Source organism: Mytilus trossulus, chromosome 12 (genome assembly GCF_036588685.1).
Source record: "Mytilus trossulus isolate FHL-02 chromosome 12, PNRI_Mtr1.1.1.hap1, whole genome shotgun sequence".
NCBI classification, from domain to species: Eukaryota; Metazoa; Mollusca; class Bivalvia; order Mytilida; family Mytilidae; genus Mytilus; species Mytilus trossulus.
Genome location: NC_086384.1, coordinates 13,814,249 through 13,837,364, shown reverse-complemented (window position 1 = coordinate 13,837,364; position 23,116 = coordinate 13,814,249). Strand labels below are relative to the sequence as shown.

The 23,116-nt window shown below is 31.5% G+C and overlaps 2 protein-coding genes across 2 annotated transcripts; both read right to left on the bottom strand.

Moving 5' to 3' along the window:
* Nucleotides 1-10,064: 10,064 nt before the first annotated feature.
* On the bottom strand, nucleotides 10,065-13,994 carry LOC134692228 (uncharacterized). The gene is made up of 4 exons (XM_063552678.1): nucleotides 13,911-13,994; nucleotides 12,007-12,102; nucleotides 10,941-11,136; nucleotides 10,065-10,165 (listed from the first exon to the last, which is right to left on the bottom strand). The coding sequence occupies exons 1-4, from the start codon at nucleotides 13,992-13,994 to the stop codon at nucleotides 10,131-10,133; spliced, it is 411 nt and encodes a 136-aa protein (XP_063408748.1). The 3' UTR covers nucleotides 10,065-10,130.
* A 3,526-nt stretch (nucleotides 13,995-17,520) lies between these two features.
* LOC134693266 (uncharacterized) lies at nucleotides 17,521-22,085 on the bottom strand. The gene is made up of 4 exons (XM_063554011.1): nucleotides 21,970-22,085; nucleotides 20,062-20,157; nucleotides 18,402-18,597; nucleotides 17,521-17,623 (listed from the first exon to the last, which is right to left on the bottom strand). The coding sequence occupies exons 2-4, from the start codon at nucleotides 20,152-20,154 to the stop codon at nucleotides 17,589-17,591; spliced, it is 324 nt and encodes a 107-aa protein (XP_063410081.1). The 5' UTR covers nucleotides 20,155-20,157; nucleotides 21,970-22,085; the 3' UTR covers nucleotides 17,521-17,588.
* Nucleotides 22,086-23,116: the final 1,031 nt, after the last annotated feature.

Below are 23,116 nucleotides of genomic sequence, written 5' to 3'. Positions count from 1 at the left end.
TTTGGGCTTTGATTGTACATAAGGGAGGTTATCCTTATTAGTGATATTAGGATTTTGAGGGTGCTTGAGGGGGGTAATCCTGATTAGATAAGTTGGGGCTTTAACACGGTGTCCTAATTCACATCTAACACAAAAATTTTATATGTGGAAAGACGCTAGTTATTATTAATAGTAGTATTTAACACTTACTTGTTTTAAGCATGTGGCTAAATAAAGTAAAGATAGCTTAAAACTGAAATTTTACTGATTATAAAAAAACATGAATAATTTAAGTGTCCCTTAGATACAACTTATTTCAAGTAAAAACAACGCCTAAGCTACAATAAGATTTAAAAACAAACGGACAAGCAGATAATCAACATTACTCAAAACACAACATAGAGTAACAAAAACTGAGCAACACGTACCTAAACGAAACAATTAGTATTTTCAAAGGCTATGGATGGATATGCAGGTCCTGTTCCACAAACGGCACCCGTCATGTTACTCGAGTACAAAAACGGTGATAATATGTCAATTTTACAAGATCATGAACAAATTTCAATATTGTTTCGAAATTTTCGATGACAATTTACGGAGATAATTTTGGTATCATTGAAATATGCAAAATTGTTGAAAGAGGTTCTAAACAAAATGTTTACTAGTTTGTTTAAAGAGCTTTTTTACACTGTGAGTATATGTTTTGTAAGTGGCACTTGGTCCTACATGTTTCTTTTTTGAATAATCGACTGTCACAGTATAAACTTATGTTTTAGAAGATATGTAAGTACTAGCTGTTTTGTTTGGGCAAATACAAACATATGAAATTCTTAATCCGGATTAAAGATAATAGTATCATTACTTGATATATAGATAGGTAAACCAAGAGTTCCAAATGATGAAGTTGAAATCATCCCTTCGTAAATTTTACGGACGCTATCACGAGTTGGTTGACCGTTATGGAATAACCGTTTCACAAATGATATCGGATATGTTCCTTACGTCGTAACTACAATCCCCTTCCCTTTCATGAATGTGACCTACCGAATAAGACTATTTACCAGATTTGTAATCACATAAGCAACACGATGACGGGTGCCACATGTGGAGCAGGATCTGCTTACCCTTCAGGCGCACCTGAGATCACCCCTAGTTTTTGGTGGGGTTCATGGTGGTTATTTTTTAGTTTTCTATGTTGTTTCATGTGTACTATTGTTTTTCTGTTTGTCTTTTTCATTTTTAGCCATGGCGTTGTCAGTTTGTTTTAGATTTATGAGTTTGACTGTCCCTTTGGTATCTTTCGTCCCTCTTTTAACAAAAATTAACTAACGATCCAAAGTTTTTTAATTTTTTTTAATTTTTTTATATCTTTTTTGATCTGAGCGTCACTTATAAGTCTTATGACGACGAAACATGCGTCTGGCGTAATAAATTATAATCCTGGTACCTTTGATAACTATTAACTGAATATTATCTTATCTTTAATAATTATTCTATTAATGAGTTGTTCTTGTTTTGTAGAATCATCATTACACAGCTACTTGAGTACAAGTAATCTTAATTTACAATTCTAATGATACATTTCAATTGTACATCTGTAAAGCTGTGTATAAACTGTTCATCTGTAAAGTTGTTTATATGTATTTTACAGATGTACAGTTTATAAAAAGCTTTACATATGTACAGTTTATATTCAGATTTACAACTGCACAGTTGATATACAGCTTTATAGATAAATCGTCATCCAAATAACAATTTATAAAAGTAAACCATTATAGGTCAATGTACGGCCTTCAACACGGAGCCTTGGCTCACACCGAATAACAAGCTATAAAGGGCCCCAAAATTACATCTATTTACAGATGCACATTTGATATTCATCTTGAAAACTGTACACCTAGATGTATTATAGTAGCTGTTTAGGTTTTTTAGACATTGACAAAACCTAGTGAATTATTTAACCCTTATATGATTCTAAAGATGACAAAACAGCCAAATATGTAACAATTTCTAACAAAAATATATGAAAGTACATGTTGTCAGTGGCAGAATAGTTAAATTTTTTCTTCTTTTTTTTCTTTTTTCTTTTAAAGATAATGACAAATGGAAAAAAAAATCAATCAACACTAACAATGAAAATAAAATATTAAATACGTTGTACGAATGTTACGCTGTCTGTAGATGTTTGATGTTGGGTATATCCTCGTTATCTCTGTTATAAAAATCAGTAGCCACCATAGGTTTATATACAGTGGACACAGAGCGGAGGAGGACTATCATTATATATAATAATGCAGAAAATTACACAAAAAAATGACTTTTCCAGTAGGATGACATTATTATAATTTGAAAATAAATATTATAATTTGAAACATTAACCTAATTATACTAAATATAATTCATCGCAAATTGCAAGTATTTATTTTTTGGATGATCAATTGCTTGAAATTTTTATGCACAAGTTGACATGATAAAGATCAGACGGTGACCTGTTCTTGTAAATGTCTGTGTCATTTGGTCTCTTGTGGAGAATTGACTCATTGGCAATCATACCACATCTTCTTTTTCATATTTTTGATTCTCAATGTTAAACATGCATTGCTACAAGAATTACCTACTATTAAACGTATGCAGGATACTCAATGAAATGATCGTAATTTACTTAGCAATTTCAAACACCAATAGCTTCAGACTAAAGTCAGGCTACTTAGAAATATACCCCTAAAACAACATGAACAATGAACTTTATATACTCTTCATGAGGATTATAATCATATAAATGTACTTGTTTTACCAATAAATCATAGTTGAAAAAACGATTATTTTTCAAGTTTATTTATCGTGCACTTTAGGTAATACTGGTTTCTTTTTGGTTTTTTTTTAATGGAGAAAGAGTATAAATATATGAATAGAACTTAATTTATAAGACGTTGAGAAAACAGTTACATATTGCATATTATGTAACGGCAAAAGTTCTATGGTAAAAATCATGAAAGAGAGGCGAAAGATACCAGAGGAACAGTCAACCTGATACATAAAAAATAAATTGACATAGCCATGGCTAAAAATTAAAAAAACAGACAAATAATAGTACACAACAAACAACATAGAAAACTAAAGACTGAGCAACAAAAACCCCATCAAAAACTCGAAGTTATCCCAGGTGCTCCGAAAGGGTAGACAGATCATGCTCTACATGCGACATCCGTCGTGGGGCTCATTATTACAAACCCAGTATATAATATAATTCGGTAGGTCACATATATGAAAAGGGAAGGGGATTATAGTTACGACGTAAGAAACATATCCAATAGATATAAAATTCTCAATTAAGTTTGATTAATTAAAAAGTGAACAAAAGAAACAGATACATGCTGATAACATGAGACTGGATTACCTTTCCAATATAATCAGCAACGAAAGAAAGAATGACAGACATAATCTTTTAATATCACTGTTTTATTACTTTATTAAAGACGTATACATGCAAGTCAAATCATTGAAATATTTACTAGATCCTCAGTTTTGCTTGAAAAAGGAAAACTTATAATTAAAATAAAGAATAAAATTGAATCAGAAAGGCATATGTACAAAAAGTTGTTTATTGCTGTATCATTTGGGCTCTTGTGAACAGTTTGATCTATCCTGTTTGATTGTTCAAGTGACAATTTCATTCACACGTTTTCCAGAGCAGTTTTAGGGAACATTCAAAGCAATACTTTTTTTTGGATAAAGAAAAACAAAGGAATATTCATAATTAAAATAAATGAATCAGCCAAAAGATCTAACAATTCATTTTACAGATCATGTGGAATGAGACTCGAAGCGATAGCATGCAACGGTGTCTTCACTTTCCGACTTGTTTGATTTGGAAATTATGTGCAATGTTGAATAATATTGATTTAAATTTGAAGTGGGTTTTTTTAGGATTACAACTACAAACGGAGGTTTTTGATATCATATGGTACATTTTTATATTGAATGATGTCTAAAAAATAATACAAATAGTGTACTTGTTATTGTCATCATGCCAAATGAAGTCCAATAAAAAATATGCAAGCTTGGTAGAAAATCAAATACACTCAATAATGACATTTAAAGTAATTTCAAATTATAATATGCTTTAATAAGACTCATCTGACTATCAATAAGGCTAAATTGACCAAGTTTATTACTCATCCTGCTATAAGAAAAAAAATAAAAAAACGTTTTAATATGCAAATTTAACATTATTCAATTATATTATATTACTGATAATTTGCAATTGTAGCTTAAAAGCAGCGGTGATGAAACATGAAAAATCTTTATAGAGTCTTCCTGAAACATATTTTGCCGTTATAAGATCCATTTCGACATTCCCGTTAGATTAAGGCAAGTCACAATAAATCGGCTATGTCACGTGACGTATATAATTTTTCTGACGTCAGACACTCAAATCAATCCATGTGTTCGTAGATAGTAGATGTTGTTGTGTCCTGTTAAATTGTTATACGATGATGACTGATGTTCCCATATTTTGACTATTTTATTGATTGTGACAGTTTATTTAACGCATCATGTAAATGTAACGGAATTTGATGAGACTGTTATTTAAGTGAGAGGGTTAGCGCTATAGAACCAGGTTTAATCCACCATTTTCTACATTTGAAAATGCCTGTACCAAGTCAGGAATATGACAGTTCTTGTCCATTCGTTTTTGATGCGTTTTGTTTTTTGATTTTGCCATGTGAGTATGGACTTTCCAAATTGATTTTCCTCTGAGTTCAGTATTTTTGTGATTTTACTTTTCACATATTTCAGTTAAGCTACAACTGAAAATCGGAAATATTGCATTTATCTCATGTATCATTTGAAATGTTACTAATTGAATTCTTTCAAAATGGGTAAACATTTGTAAACAAATGTCATTAAGTCGTCGACAAAATGCCCTAAAATGTGTCTTAATATCATCAATTTTCTAATGTTAAAACGTTTTTCAAAATCTTTCGTTAGATGAACATGAAATTTAAGGCCAAGTTTGGCTGCTTTGGCTTTCTTTTCAGGATTTATATTCAATTTTCATCTAGTCACGTAGTTATTAACTGGAAGTATGCATAATATAAGAAAATTTGGGACATCAAGGGGCTCTTACCATTGCCCTGTGCCCTTTGTCCTAAACTTAGTCATTTTGTTTTACTGAAAGGTGACAATCTAAGCCCTCCCTAGATACCGAAGATGACATTATTCCGGAAAATCTTCCTTGTACAACCTTTTTATATATATATATAGGGTCTATGATTTACTTCAATATTATGGACATTGAAATACCAGGAGATCTCAACCTCATTTTAGCGGTCTAAGGTAGGTTTTCGCTCTATATTTTGGATATCCAACTAGCACTTTTGATCCTCCGTAAACATAAAAGACAAAATTCCTTTTAGTCATGTTAAACTCTATGTTTTTACTAACTATCTGCTAAATATTAGGCAGATTGAGAAATCTTGGGGCTCTTATCATTTACATGTGCCCTTTGTCCTTTAATTTTGATTTTTTTTAGCTGAAAAATGACATGCTAATCTCTCCTTAGATATCGAAGATGACATCATTCTGGGAAATCCTTGTGATACAATTTTTATATGTACAGATTCTATGAAGTCGTCGACTTTTATGGATATTGAAAGAACAGGGGGTCTCATCGTCACTCAAGCGGTCTCAGGTAGGTTTTTAACTTTTATATATATTTTTTGGGGGCTTTCCATATATATTTCTATTCATAATTCAAAATGTTTCTAGAGTGATTGTTTTTGTTTTTTTCAAAAATAATAAATGTAAATTAACAGTTTTGTTTTTGTTTATCGATAAAAATCTATATTACACAAAGACAACTATGAAACATACAAAAACATTGATAATAGTTTATATTCGAGAGTTTGATACACATTGATAGTATAGACGTTTTGGTAATGGGTGTCATAAAAGGAATGCCTACGTATCTTTGCACTCCTTTCATCAATGAAAAAAATGCTTTAAGTGTTAACAAATGTTATACTTTTTTATGATTTTAAATCAAATTTGAATATCGAATATCGAATAACGAACCAGCTGCTAACTTCACAGCCATCCACACAAACGTCTATAATATTCGTCTATGTACATATTACTAACCTACAAAGAAATCAACCGTTAAACTTCAAGGGGGGTATGTGTTTTGTCGTATTTATAAAAATGATTTCGACGCTATCAATCAAAAGTAATATTTCAATAGGTACCAGGATTATAATTTAGTACGACAGACGCGCGTTTCGTCTACATAAGACTTATCAGTGACGCTCATATATCAAAATATTTATAAAGTCAAACAAGTTAAAAGTTGAAGAGCAATGAGATTCCAAAATTCTAAAAAGTGGTGTCAAATACGGCTATGGTAATCTATGCTTGGGTTAAGAAAATCCTTAGTTTTACGGAAAATTCAAAGTTTTTAACATTTTCAGCACTATTTGGAATCAGAATATTATTTTTAGACATTTGCTTGACCATCAAATTTGGCATCAGATTTTGTTTAAAACATAACCCAACCCGAACCTCCCTTGACGTTAAATGACGGTTCCCTACATCAACAGGTCCACGGTCTTCAACAAAAAGATTATTCTCAACAGCTTCGTTCTTTTATTTGTGCTCTTATAAAAGAGTCACTGAGAAGGTTTTTTTTAACACGAATAAGAATAAGAATATTCATTAAATCCAATCAGAGCGCCCGTTTCCGAGCATATACATGCACATAAATAAATATCATATTAATTATACAGTGATTTTAAAGATATATTACCTTAAATAGAAATTATGAAATAACTAGATAGTGTTTGGAATAAAAAGAATATATTATGTTGTTTCTTTAATAACGTTACTTCAATTCTAAAACCTCTGATATGAAAACATAGAAATTGAGCATTGTTTTAAAACTATTGGTGTACAATCAGTTCATTGTCTTCAACATGATTGGATTTTGACTGGTCTACCAAGTCTTGCATTCAAAAGAAATTCTCCTCCTGAGGCATGGACTGGAGTAAAATATTTTTGAATGCTCTCTCTTTTTCAGTGGTCTCATAACGTCTTTTTGTTTTGTAGATTGAACAAAAAGACCACTTCCGAGTTTGTTGCACCTCCGTCGAAAACTTTGATTTTAGTGAATATCCTTAGTGCGTTTCAGGGCATCGTTAATCCCTTCATATACTGAGCAAGAAGTGATTGAAAATTTATAATGCTATTGTACAAATTATTCGGCAAATTAAATATTTTTGCATTACGATTGATTCATCATAACAAGAGAAAAGTTGTGAACAGTTTATTTGTTTACTTACAGTAATAGGAATTATCTTATATGCAATGAAAGGTAATGTGAACTGTACTGGACAGGATAAAACATTATTCATGCCTAGTGCCAATGAGTCAAAACCAGACAAAAGAGTGAAATATACAACAAAAGGATCTTCAACATAGCGAAAAAATCGAGCATCCGGAAGCGGATTTCAACTGGCCCCTAAACAAAATGTGTACAAGTTCAATGAAAATGGACGTCTTATTTGTTTATTTCTTATTTGTAACACAGACAAATTCTGCACAGTTTTGTGAAAAATGCCAATTAAACAAAGACTAATAGGGGAAATACATATTGGTAAAACTCATTTTATGATACAACCCATCACATTTTTCATTTGCCTGTCCTCTAGAGTTCGTCGTTAGCTGCTTTCTTTCATATTCTTTTTTCGTTAATTATTTCTTATATAAGTCATCTTATGCTTTTGGATTTTTTTCTTTTAATTGATTACACATTTCTGAAACTATTCATTTGTTTCTAATTGAGTAACGTAATACTAATGGTAAATACCTTCTCTGTGTAGGAAGAAAATGGACGTCTTACATGTTAATTTCTCTTTTGTAACAAAGAAAAATTCTGCACAATTTTGTGAAAAATGCCAATTTAACAAAGACTTATTGGGAAAATCAATGTTGGTATTACTCCTCTTATCATATATTATTACATCCCATCACGTTTTAAATGTGTCTGTCATCTAGAGTTCGTCGTTAGCTGCTTTCTCATAATTGTTTTCGTTAATTATTTTGATATTAGTCATCTTATGCTTTTGGATTTTTTTCTTTTGATTTGTTTTACATTTCTGAAACTATTCATTTGTTTTTAAATTGAGTAAAGTAATACTTCTAGTAATCTCCTTCTCTGTGTAGGAAGAAATGTAAAGTATAAGAAATACAAAATGACCAAACTTGAGGTTTTAATTCATTCCCTATTATAGCAACAACGTATGGCATAATTAACCTCTTTGTGCTCTTAATGTGAGAAAAATGCCAATGCAGTTGTAAACTTGTAATGCTTGCATTTACTATCATGATTTCCTTAAAAGAGGGTTTCTGCTTACAAGGATGTTTTTAAACCTAGGTTTCCGAGTGATGATCTTTTAAAACTTTTTATGACAATTTGACAGAGGTCATCATGAGTTGGTTGAACGCTATGGAGAATAAGTCTCTCCGATTCGACGGATATTTACCAGTTGTCGTAACCACATTAGCGTCCTCTTTTTCTTGAATGAACCTACTGAATAAGATGTATCACTATTGTCGTGTAAACATGAGCATCATGAATGATGCCACATGTGGAGCCGTATCTGCCACTCTTCTGAAGAATTCTAAAATCACTCTCGGTGTTTATGCTGTTCGTGTTGCAACTACGAGCTACATCACCTGAGATCAACAATTTTATTTCAATATGTTTTGGAAAATGAGTGTATTCTTTTATTGTTGATGCATTCATTTGTATTTTATTTTTACTATTTTACTTTGATTTGTGGTTGTAAGATAACGTTTCAAACCGGTCACAATTGCACCTCTCTATGTAGATTTACGCATGGTATAAACAGATTATGGTTTTTTTAGTGTTTTCCAGATCTTATATATTTATATCATGGTTTACATTAATTATACTTGTACAATAATTTTAAACGAGATGCATTTTCTCATTTTCATCTCATTGACAGAGCAAGTTTTAAAGGTCCCCAAAAATTACTAGTTTAAAACTATTCAAACAGGAAATCAACGGTCTAAATGTCTAATGTGTTTTTGTCGTTTGTTTCTTGTTGGATATACAGATGACGGAATAACAAAGTGGCCATTCAAACTTCAAGTTGAGACAAGTTAAAATGCCTTTTTTTAATATTTACAACTCCATAACACAGTCCAAAGATAATTAAAGACCTATCAACAAGAAAAACAAACTCAAATATGGTTGTAAAAGATTGTAAACTGATGCCTATATGTTTTAAATGTCTATTTGTTTTTCGTACATTTCTTATTCGAAAAAAGAGCCGGTTTAACACCATAACACCATTAAAACTCACTAGTAAACACTGGTGTCTCTTTGACACATTCCCCATTTCCATTTTCAATTTATATACCGAAAACAAAATGAAAAAAAACGAAGACAACAACATAAAATATTATATAAATAAAAAATACCCGGCCAACAAGAAACACTCCACAAACTTGGATGCTCCTCAGTAGCACAAGTCATGCGTGCGGCATTCTTTCTGTATATTTTACGTTTTGTATTACAAAAAAAAACGCTTAAAGGATCACCTCGTGTTTTTGGTTGAATTCGTATTACACAGTCTTAAAGGATCACCTCCGTTTTTTTGGTGGGATTCGTGTTGCACAGTCTTAAAGGAGCACCGCCGGTTTTTTTTTGGTGGGATTCGTGTTGCACAGTATTAAAGGATCACCTCCGCTTTTTGGTGTGATTCGTGTTGCACAGTCTTAAAGGATCACCTCCGTTTTTTGGTGGGATTCATGTTGCATAGTCTTAAAGGATCACCTCCGTTTTTTGGTGGGATTCGTGTTGCAGTCTTAAGATTTTTATTTTGTCGTTTGTATGGTGTTGTTTGTCTTCTGTCTTTGTTTATTTTATTTTTTATGGCATTGTTAGTTTATTTTAGACATATGCGTTAAAATATCTCTGGTATCTTTTCGCCTCTCTTTTACAATTGGATATTTTTTGAAATTAGAAGCATTGATGTTTTACTCTAATAAACACCTATATCATGTGATCATCTTTAATAAGTAATTAAAATCATATAGTTTTTCCAACAAATAATGCCGTTCGGTCCTCAATTTCCCACACTATTCAAGTATGTCAGCATTTCTGAAAAAGAAAATTTGAGATGGAAGTTATTCGAACCCTATGTTTCCCTTTCCCTAAACAAAGTCATTTTGAAATGATACAATAGGAATATGCATTACTATATGTTTTTATTTAGGCATTCTCGCGGTCGGAGTTTTCCGTTAATTCAATTGTTATGTCTATTTGAACATTTTTTTTTTAAATAAATCATATGTATAAAGAGATACTCCATATTAACATGTATGGAAAGCTTTCTTCCAAAATTTAATGATTTGATACAATTTTTACTAACATTCTCTTCAAGTCGCGTGGAATTTTTTGATATGAATTTCAAGTGTTACACAAATTTTCTCCTTTGCATATTTTTTCATTCAGATGATGATATGATAATTAAGGAACGGGTGTAATATTATTTCAGTCTATAACGAAATAACGTAAAAATGCGGTTCGTGTTATGTTAAGTGTGCACCACACTATCGACGTTATTTTTAATGGCCAGAAAAAAAAATCATTCCTTATAATTTAATTCTAAATTCCATTTTAAGCCGTAGTATATCATGAAAAAACATCATTGACATCACAGTTGCATAAAAAAATTCTGTCTATAAGCTGAAAGACAATACACCCAGAACATGCGTTGCATCAACAATTAAATGATGAGGAGATAATGGACACATGTTAAATTTGAAGCCAATCCGTATTTAACACAAAATTATTAGAAGTATGGGAGTAACATGATACAAAAAGACTTCAATCATAAAGTTGTTTGTGTCATAGGAAGCGATCGATATATTACCTCTTTTGGTCAACTCGTGATCATTATTGGTATCACAGAGTCGAATAGTCTCTCTGGCATTCTGTAATGGTGTCTTCCCGTGATTAGGTTGTGTATATTGAGCCAATTCTGAAGCTGATAATCGACCATTCCTATCATTATCAGCTATCCTATACAAAAAGTTTAGTGTATTTTCATGACCTCTTTTTGTGACGAGCTGTAAAAATAGTATGTATATGAAGATACACATGAAATAATAAGAATAAAAAGCAAACATTAATTTTAAAACATTAGTGTCGTGTAAATATGGAACAATAAGATAAGTATTTTCGAATATCTCTCTAGAACATATTGCAATGGATTTCAAATTTCATATTGTAAATAAACACAGTGCAGTTATTCATAGATAAATAAAAAAGTGTATCCTTTCAATTAAATATAGCTATTTTGAGTTGACTTCCTTTACCTTCCTTAGGTACTGAAAAGGCCAACATAATGCTGGGAAAATGTTATATTACTATTTTTCCTTAATACTAACTAATGATTCACTAAGTAGATAATAACAAACAAAAATGACTACAAAATTGATTTGATTGACATTGTATAATTTACGACAGTTGCAACCGTTCATTATGAAACATTTAGAGGACTTATCTCCTCTCGCTGACAAAACTTACAGAGAACTTCTTCTATTAGTTCAACAAATCAGATGTATATTCTAATATTCTTAACAATGATATAAATCAAAGAATCAGACACATACAGATTTATGACACTAAAACTACTAGCAAATATATTTAAGGTACGTTTTGGGCGAACAAATTTGTTTGTTTTCTTTATAGTATAGATCGTTTGCCTGTTTCTTTGTGTTACTAAACTATCTATATTTAGAGTTTAAAATTATTCACCAATCTGACAGTTTTATGCACGATATCTGAAACTGACTGATTGTTTTTTTTTTTTTTTTTTTTTGTAAAACACCGATCTGTAAGTAGTCAGTTGTGACCAATCTGTAAGTAGTCAGTTGTTACCGATCTGTAAGTAGTCAGTTGTGACTTATCTGCAGTGTTTTCTGTATGCTTCTTACCGATCTTTTATTTTCCGGTATGTTCCCCAAAATATCTTCCAAAAGGCAGTGTCCTACTATCACAAGTGCCATCAAAACCAAAAGTGTTTTCATTTTCTGAAAAATACAAGTTGGAAGAATATAGACATGAAGGTATTCCTAGATTTATTTCACTGGACTTGACGGGGTTTAGATAGTTCGCTTGTTTAACACCACTCAATCCATAAAAGGAGTTTTGGGATTAACTCATTAATAATTAAGTTTCCAGTTATTCGTCCCATATTATACACTCAGTTATTTTGTATTATGCGTTTGATGACACTGATAGTTGATCTGAATAGAATTCAATAATAATTATAACGCCAATGATCATTATCACACAAATCTTCAAATAGACTGTCCTTATGAAAATTAAAACATAAGCTTTGTCCGATCAATTGAAATAACATTAATATTGGTAGTTATTATTGTAAGGAATATTGGACTGAGAGTGTACATAATGGAGGTAACGCTAATAAGAGATGTTGGGGCTTTGAGTTTACATAAGGGAGATAATCCTTAAAAGATATATTAGGCATTAGACTGTGCATAGAGGAGGTAATCCTCATTAGAGCTTTTTGGACTTAGAATGTACATAAGGGATGTAATCCTTATTGGATATGGTGGGCCTTTGAGTGTACATAAGGGAGGTAATCCTTTTTAGATATGTTGGGGCTTTGAGTGTACATAATGAAAGTAATCATTTTAAGAGATGTTGAGCTTTGAGTGGTCATAGAGAGGTAATCCTTTTAAGAGATGTTGGGGCTTTGAGTGTACATAAGGGAGGACCTTTTAAGAAAAGTTTGGGCTTTGAGTGTACATAAGGGGCTTATCCTTATTAGTGATGTTGGAGCTTTGAGTGTGCTTGAAGGGGGTTATTCGGGGGGTTTTAAACAGCTGTTATACCTGTGAGTATATGTTTTGTTATTTGAATTTAGTCCTGCATGTTTCTTTTTTTGGACAATCGACTGTCACAGTGTAAACTTATGTTTTTTTAATATATTTTTAAGCACTAACAGTTTTGTTAAGGCCAATAAAAGCATATGAAATTCCTAACAAGGAAAAAGATAGTAGTATCATCAGTTGAAAATATAGAGATAAAAACAAACATTTACTGACGATCCAAAGTTATTTTATTATTTTATTTTTGTAACTGTTTTGAGCGTCACTGATGAGTCTTATGACGACGAAACATGCGTCTGGTGTCATAAATTATAATCCTGTACATTTGATAACTATTAACTAAATCTTCTCTTATCTTTTATTCTACTAATGAATCGTTCTTGTATTGTAGAATCATCATTACACAGCTACTTTAGTACAAGTAATAATGTTGTACAGTTCTAAAGATACATCTGTAAAGCTGTATTTAATCTGTTCATCTGTAAATCTGTATATAAACTGCACATATGTAAAGATATATTTTAAAACTGTACATATGTTAAGCTGTAAATCAACTGTACATATGTTAAGCTGTACATAAATTGTACAGATGTACAGTTTATATTCAGATCCATAACTGCATAGTTGATATATATATTATAACCTTATAGATGTACAGTTTATACATAGCTTTACACTCATACAACATCTTCCTTTATCTATTTACAGGTCTATATTTGATATTCATCATTAAAACTGTACACCACGATTACTTGCACTGAAGTAGCTGGTTAGGTGTTTTCGACATTGACAATACTTAGTGAATTTTTTCACCCTTATATGATTCTAAAATTGACTAAAAGAGCCAAATATGTAACAGTTTCTGACAACAATATACGAATGTACATATTGTCAGTGGCAAAATTGGTTTAATTTATTATTTAAAGATAATGAAAAAAAAAATCAGCAATCAACACTAACACTGAAAATAAAATATTAAATACCTTGTACGAGTGTTGCTCTGTCTGTAAATGTTTGATGTTTGGTATGTCCTCTTTACCTCTGTTATGAAGATCAGAAGCCACCATAAGTTTATATACAGTGCACAGAGCGGAGGAGGACTGTCATTATGTCTAATAATGGAGAAAATTACATTCAAGTGATTTTTTCTGTAGGATGACATTATTCGAAAATTTAAAAAAAAAGTGTTATAAATTGAAACATTAACCCACATATAAAAAATATAATTCATCGCAAATTTGTAGCATTTTGTTTTGATGATTTGACAATTTGATATGATTCAGATCAGACAGTGACCTGTTGTTATTAATGTCTGTGCCATTTTGTCTCTTGTGGAGAATTGTCTCTTTGTCAATCAAACCACATCTTCTTTTTCATATTTGTTGTTCAGAATTTATTTATTTTTTAAATACATTGCTACAAGAAGAAACTGATATTAAACTTATGCAGGATACTCGATAAAATGATCGTATAAGTACTAAGCAATTATAATCACCAATATGTTCAAACTGAAACCAGGTAATTAAAAAATATACCCCTAAAACACCGACCTCTATTTACGCTTTATTAGGACTATGATGATATAGATGAACTTATTTAAACAATAAGTCATGGTTGACAAAACGACTATTTTTCTAGTTTATATATCGTTCACATGCTTATGAGATACTACTGTATTTTTTATTGTGTAAATAAATCTACCATATTCTGTTTTATGGTCGCCATCACGTATTGTATTATTGTCGAGCTTTTTTGTTTCGGTCATGCATCAGAATAAGGATGTTTTGTAGAAATGAATTCAAAATTAGATTATCTAACGTCATATATAAATATAAAAAAATGTGGCATGAGAGCCAATGAGACAACTCTTCATCGAAGTGACAATTTGTAAAAAGTAAACAATATTAAGTCAAAGTACGGCATTTAACACGGTCTTGATTCAGATTTGTGTCATCTGGAAAGAGGTTTTCTTATTTCAAGTGTAAGGGTTTATGTCAGATAATATAGCCTAGATCATGTATTATATACAGAACTAAGAATACGTTGTAAGATAAGCCCTAAACAGATCTCCGCTACAAACCAAGACCAAAACTAAACGACTACAGCGGACTGTACATCTAATAACATTAATCTGAAATCATTCCAAAATAGTTGACTATTAAAGGCCTCAATGTTGTACATTGTATATATATGGAATAGAAGGTATATAAGATGAATGTATATTAAATCCTTATCAAATTCAAAATACTGAAGTACTGAGCATCGGATGACCGTAAGTTCTTTTGGATGGTCACAAGCACTTGTCTCAGAAAAAATTACATCTGTATACCTGAAAGTAAGATTAATGTACAGATTTTTTTTTCTCTGAGAAATGGATGATGAATAAAATGACATGACGTTATAAGATTTATATTGTAGTGATACAAATCAGTATTCTCTGGTTTGCTGTTATATATATTATATCCTTTTTTGTATATAACAGTTACATTATGTTTATTTATAATCCGTTTGTATAGCATTTTGGTTTACTATTCTAATAATAGAAAGTGAAATCACAAAGATACTGAGCTAGTGCAGTGAAAGTGCATGGAAAACGCTCTCCTGTAATAATTCGATAATTTCTGATTTGAGCAGGCACTCATATTTACCCGCAAAATGGTCTTGCGATATTCTTCTGCATGTGTTAACAAAGACCTGTCCGTGTGCAAAGATATTAACAATGTGTTTTATACTTATACATATCATATATACATATATAATTTCAACGAATTGATTTATGTTCTAAACAATTTTATATTTACTTTATAAGTATTCATTTAAAAAATGAATTTATATCAAGCGATTAGGAATGTTATTTTTGCCCTCGATAATGTCCACGTATTTATAGATCGGTTACGTAAGTAGAAATCTTCTTGGTAACAATACATTGGAATGCCCCTATGGTCAACGCGATGTAAAAAAGTACATATTTTAAAATATATTTTAGATTATGAATAGTTTTTATTTGATATCTGTTTCTTCAATAATAATAATTTACGGAGATGAGAGGTACAAAAAGTATATTTGATTTTTAAATGAACAGAATTGTACAAGACGTTGAGAACACAGATACATATTGCATAGTATGTGACGGCCATAGTTCTTTGGAAAAATGCACGAAAGAGGGGTAAAAGATACCAGAGGAACAATCAACCTCATAAATTGAAAACAAACTGACAAAGCCATGGCTAAAATTGAATAAGAAAACAGACAAATAATACTATACAAGAAAAAGCATAGAAAACTAAAGACTGAGAAACACGAACCCCATCAAAAACTCGGGGTTATCTCAGGTGCTCCGGAAGGGTAGGCAGATCATGCTCTACATGTGGCACCCGTCGTGTTGCTCAAAATTACAAACCCGGTAAATGATATAATTCGGTTGGTCACATTCATGAAAAGGGAAAGGGATTATAGTTTTAACGTAAGAAACATGTCCGACATATCATCTGTGAAACGGTTATTCTATTACGATCAACTATCATATCCAAATTATGATAATACAGTTAAAGTTAGTAATGATAGACTTCTGAATTGAGTTTGATTGATTAGAAAGTGTACAGACGAAATAGATAAATGCTGATTAGCTGGGAAAATATTAGGGAAAACTTACAATTAAAAGAAAGAAGAAAATTGCAAAAGAGAATCAAAAATAACCGACTAACAAGAAACCCTCCACAAACTTGGATGCTCCTCAGTAGCACACGTTATGCGTGTGGCATTTTTTTTTGTACTTTTTACGTTTTGTATTACAAAAAAAAAAACGCTTTAAGGATCACCTTATGTTTTTGGTGTGATTCGTGTTGCACAGTCTTAAAGGAGCACCTCCGCTTTTTGGTGTGATTCGTGTTGCACAGTCTTAAAGGATTCTTCCGTTTTTTTGGTGGGATTCGTGTTGCACATTCTTAAAGGATCACCTCATGTTTTTGGTGGGATTCGTGTTGCACAGTCTTAAAGGATTCTTCCGTTTTTTTGGTGTGATTCGTGTTGCACAGTCTTAAAGGAGCACCTCCGCTTTTTGGTGGGATTCGTGTTGCACAGTCTTAAAGGATTCTTCCGTTTTTTTGGTGTGATTCGTGTTGCACAGTCTTAAAGGAGCACCTCCGCTTTTTGGTGGGATTCGTGTTGCACAGTCTTAAAGGATCACCTCGTGTTTTGGTGGGATTCGTGTTGCACAGTCTTAAACGATCACCTCCGGTTTTTTGGTGGGATACGTGTTGCACAGTCTTAAAGGACCACCTCCGTTTTTTGGTGGGATACGTGTTGCACAGTCATTAAGGATCACCTCCGTTTTTTGTTGGGATTCGTGTAGCAGTCTCATAGGATCACCTCCTATTTTTGGTGGGATTCATGGTGCAGTCTCAAGATTTTTATTTTGTCGTTTGTATGGTGTTGTTTGTCTTTTGTCTTTGTTGGGTTTTTTTTTATGGCATTGTCAGTTTATTTTAGACATATGCGTTAAAATATCTCTGGTATCTTTTCGCCTCTCTTTTACAATTGGATATTTTTTTGAAATTAGAAGCATTGATGTTTTTACTCTAATAAACCCATATATTATGTGATCATCTTTAATATGTAATAAAAATCAAATAGTTTTTACAACAAATAATGCCGTTCGTTCCTCAATTTCCCACACTATTCAAGTATGTCAGCATTTCTGAAAAAGAAAATTTGAGATGGAAGTTATTCGAACCCTATGTTTCCCTTCCTCTAAATAAAGTCATCTCAGAAATGATACAATAGGAATATGCATTACTATATGTTTTTATTTAGGCATTCCCGCGGTCGGAGTTTTTCCGTTAATTCAATTGTTATGTCTATTTGAACATTTTTTTGAAAAAATAAATCATATGTATAAAGAGATACTCCATATTAACATGTAAGGAAAGTGTTCTTCCAAAATTTAATGATTTGATACAATTTTTACTAACATTCTCTTCAAGTCGCGTGGATTTTTTTTTATATGAATTTCAAGTGTTATACAAATTTTCTCCTTTGCATATTTTTTCATTCAGATGATGATATGATAATTAAGGAAAGGGTGTGATATTATTCCAGTCTATGACGAAATAACGTAAAAATGCGGTTCGTGTTATGTTAAGTGTGCACCACACTATCGACGTTATTTATAATGGCCAGAAAAAAAATCATTCCTTATAATTTAATTCTAAATTCCATTTTAAGCCGTAGTATATCATGAAAAAACATCATTGACATCACAGTTGCATAAAAAAATTCTGTCTATAAGCTGAAAGACAATACACCCAGAAGCCGCGTTGCATCAACAATTAAATGATGAGGAGATAATGGACACATGTTAAATTTGAAGCCAATCCGTATTTAACACAAAAGTATTAGAAGTATGGGAGTAACATGATACAAAAAGACTTCAATCATAAAGTTGTTTGTGTCATAGGAAACGATCGATATATTACCTCTTTTGGTCAACTCGTGATCATTATTGGTATCACAGAGTCGAATAGTCTCTCTGGCATTCTGTAATGGTGTCTTCCCGTGATTAGGTTGTGTATATTGAGCCAATTCTGAAGCTGATAATCGACCATTCCTATCATTATCAGCTATCCTATACAAAAAATTTAGTGTATTTTCATGACCTCTTTTTGTGACGAGCTGTAAAAATAGTATGTATATGAAGATACACATGAAATAATAAAAATAAAAAGCAAACATTAATTTTAAAACATTAGTGTCGTGTAAATATGGAACAATAAGATAAGTATTTTCGAATATCTCTCTAGAACATATTGCAATGGATTTCAAATTTCATATTGTAAATAAACACAGTGCAGTTATTCATAGATAAATAAAAAAGTGTATCCTTTCAATTAAATATAGCGGTTTTGAGTTGACTTCCTTTACCTTCCTTGGGTACTGAAAAGGCCAACATAATGCTGGGAAAATGTTATAGTACTATTTTTCCTTAATACTAACTAATGATTCACTAAGTAGATAATAACAAACAAAAATGACTACAAAATTGATTTGATTGACATTGTATAATTTACGACAGTTGCAACCGTTCATTATGAAACATTTAGAGGACTTATCTCCTCTCGCTGACAAAACTTACAGAGAACTTCTTCTATTAGTTCAACAAATCAGATATATATTCTAATATTCTTAACAATGATATAAATCAAAGAATCAGACACATACAGATTTATGACACTAAAACTACTAGCAAATATATTTAAGGTGGTATGGGTGTCTTTCGCCATCTTGGATTGTAAAAAACAGAGAATCTAAGGTCCATATTTTCTATCAAATTAGCTAAATTTGATGCAAGAATGCAGATATTTCATGTGTTTTTACATTTAAAAGATTCAATTTTTAAGAATATAACTTATAAATATAAATATATGTACAAGTGCAGATTATTTTTGGTTATTTTTAAATATTTTGAAATTGTTATTTTAAGGGGAGGTAACTCTAAAACAGTGCATTTTCTGTTAAATTGTTCATGGAATTTTCCTACTTTGTATTTTAGCCGGAAAAAACGTACGGTGACCCTATCTTTTCTTTTGATATTATCAAAGCATTGTTTGAAAGCTATATTTTCCTAATTTATTTTACAATTCTATCATTTCGTTTAGTTTCTATTCACAAAATGGTGTTTTTTCCTGTATAATCCATACAAAATGTGTCATTTTGTCATGACCCGTAGCTTGAAAAAATGCACGGTGACCTATCATTTTTATAATATTTTTTAACATGTATCAATAGATACTACATTTTGGCAAAGTATGAACAAATTCTATCATTCTTATTTTAGACTCCCATACCACCTTAAGGTACGTTTTGGGCGAACAAATTTGTTTGTTTTCTTTATAGTATAGATCGTTTGCCTGTTTCTTTGTGTTACTAAACTATCTATATTTAGAGTTTAAAATTATTCACCAATCTGATAGTTTTATGCACGATTTCTGAAACTGACTGATTGTTCGTTTTTTTGTTTGTTTGTAAAACACCGATCTGTAAGCAGTCAGTTGTGACCGATCTGTAAGTAGTCAGTTGTTACCGATCTGTAAGTAGTCAGTTGTGACTTATCTGCAGTGTTTTCTGTAGGCTTCTTACCGATATTTTATTTTCCGGTATGTTCCCCAAAATATCTTCCAAAAGGCAGTGTCCTACTATCACAAGTGTCATCAAAACCAAAAGTGTTTTCATTTTCTGAAAATACAAGTTGGAAGAATATAGACATGAAGGTATTCCTAGACTTATTTCACTGGACTTGACGGGGTTTAAATAGTTCGCTTGTTTAACACCACTCCATCCATAACAGGAGTTTTGGGATTAACTCATTAATAATTAAGTTTCCAGTTATTCGTCCCATATTATACACTCAGTTATTTTGTATTATGCGTTTGATGACACTGATAGGTGATCTGATTAGAATTCAATAATAATTATAACGCCAATGATCCTTTCACAAAAATCTTCAAATAGAATGTCCTTATGAAAATTAAAACATAATCTTTGTCCGATCAGTTGAAATAACATTAATATTGGTAGTTATTATTGTAAGGAATATTGGACTGAGAGTGTACATAATGGAGGTTACGCTAATAAGAGATGTTGGGGCTTTGAGTTTACATAAGGGAGATAATCCTTAAAAGATATATTAAGCATTAAACTGTGCATAGAGGAGGTAATCCTCATTAGAGATTTTTGGACTTAGAATGTACATAAGGGATGTAATCCTTATTGGATATGTTGGGACTTTGATTGTACATAAGGGAGGTAATCCTTTTTAGATATGTTGGGGCTTTGAGTGTACATAATGAAAGTAATCATTTTAAGAGATGTTAGGTTTTGAGTGGTCATAGAGAGGTAATCCTTTTAAGAGATGTTGGGGCTTTAAGTGTACATAAGAGAGGACCTTTTAATAAAAGTTTGGGTTTTGAGTGTACATAAGGGGGTTATCCTTATAAGTGATGTTGGAGCTTTGAGTGTGCTTGTAGGGGGTTATCCAGGGGGTTTAAACAGCTGTTAAACCTGTGAGTATATGTTTTGTTATTTTAATTTGGTCCTGCATGTTTCTTTTTTTGGACAATCGACTGACACATTGAAACTTATGTTTTTTTAATATATTTAAGTATTAACAGTTTTGTTAAGGCCAATAAAAGCATATGAAGTTCCTAACTAGGAAAAAGATAATAGTATCATCAGTTTAAAATATATAGATAAAAACAAACATTTACTGACGATCCAAAGTTATTTTATTATTTTATTTTTGTAACTGTTTTGAGCGTCACTGATGAGTCTTATGACGCCGAAACATGCGTCTGGCGTCATAAATTATAATCCTGTACCTTTGATAACTATTAACTAAATCTTCTCTTATCTTTTATTCTACTAATGAATCGTTCTTGTATTGTAGAATCATCATTACACAGCTACTTTAGTACAAGTAATAATGTTTACAGTTCTAAAGATACATATCAAATGTACATCTGTAAAGCTGTATTTAATCTGTTCATCTGTAAAGCTGTATATTAACTGCACATATGTTAAGATATATTTTAAAACTGTACATATGTTAAGCTGTACATCAACTGTACATATGTTAAGCTGTACATAAACTGTACAGATGTACAGTTTATATTCAGATCCATAACTGCATAGTTGATATATATATTATAGCCTTATAGATGTACAGTTTATACATAGCTTTACACTCACATATCTTTCTATATCTATTTACAGATGTACATTTGATATTTATCTTTAAAACTGTACACCTAGATTACGTGTACTAAAGTAGCTGTTTAGGTTTTTTTCGACATTGACAATATTAAGTGAATGATTTCACCCTTATATGATTCTTAAGTTGACTAAAAGAGCCAAATATGTAACAGTTATTGACAATAATAAACGAAGGTACGTATTGTCAGTGGCAAAATTGGTTTAGTTTTTTATTTAAAGATACTGAAAAAAAAAATCAGCAATCAACACTAACAATGAAAGTAGAAAATTAAATACCTTGTACGACTGTTGCTCTGTCTGTAAATGTTTGATGTTTGGTATGTCCTGTTACCTCTGTAATGAAGATCGGTAACCAGCACAAGTTTATATACAGTGCACAGAGCGGAGGAGGACTGTCATTATAACTTATATTGGAGAAAATTACATTTAAATAATTTTTTCTGTAGGATGACATTATTCGAAAATTAAAAATAAGTGTTATAATTTGAAACATTAACCCGAATATAAAAAAATATAATTCATCGCAAATTGCAAGCATTTATTTTTTGATGATCAATTGCTTGACATTTTTATACACAATTTGACATGATTCAGACCAGACAGTGACCTGTTGTTATTAATGTCTGTGTCATTTGGTCTCTTGTGGAGAATTGTCTCATTTGCAATCATACAACATCTTTTTTTTCATATTTGTTGTTCAAAAATGCAGCGCTACAAGAAGAAACTACAACTAAACTTATGCAGAATACTCAATAAAATGATCGTATCAGTACTTATACGCAGACATAATCTCTGTTATCTTTAAACTAAAAGCAGGTAGTTTAAACAAATGCCACAAAACACCGACCATTATTTACTCTTTATGCATGATGTTCTACTTGTTTGACTTTATAAATATTTTGATATGAGCGTCTCTGATAAGTCTTATGTAGACGAAACGCGCGTCTGGCGAACTAAATTATAATTCTGGTAACTTTGATAACTATATACACCACTGGGTCGATGCCACTGCTGGTGGACGTTTAGTCCCCGAGGGTACCACCAGCCCAGTAGTTCACACTTAGTTGTTGACATGCATATCAATAATGTGGTCATGTTTACAAAAGTTTGAATTTTTCGAAAAACTACGAACTTTCTTATCCCAGGCATAGATAACCTTAGCCGTATTTGGCACAACTTTTTGGATTTTGAATCCCCAATGCTCTTCAACTTTGTACTTGTTTGGCTTTATAACTTTTTTTTTTATATGAGCGTCACTGATGAGTTTTGTGTTGACGAAACGCGCGTCTGGTGTACTAAATTATAATCCTGGTACCTTTGATAACTATTGATATAGTTGTACTTGTCTAATGAATCAAGGTTGACAAAACGACTAGTTTTCAAATTTATTTATCGACATATGCTCATGCGATACTGTGTCTTG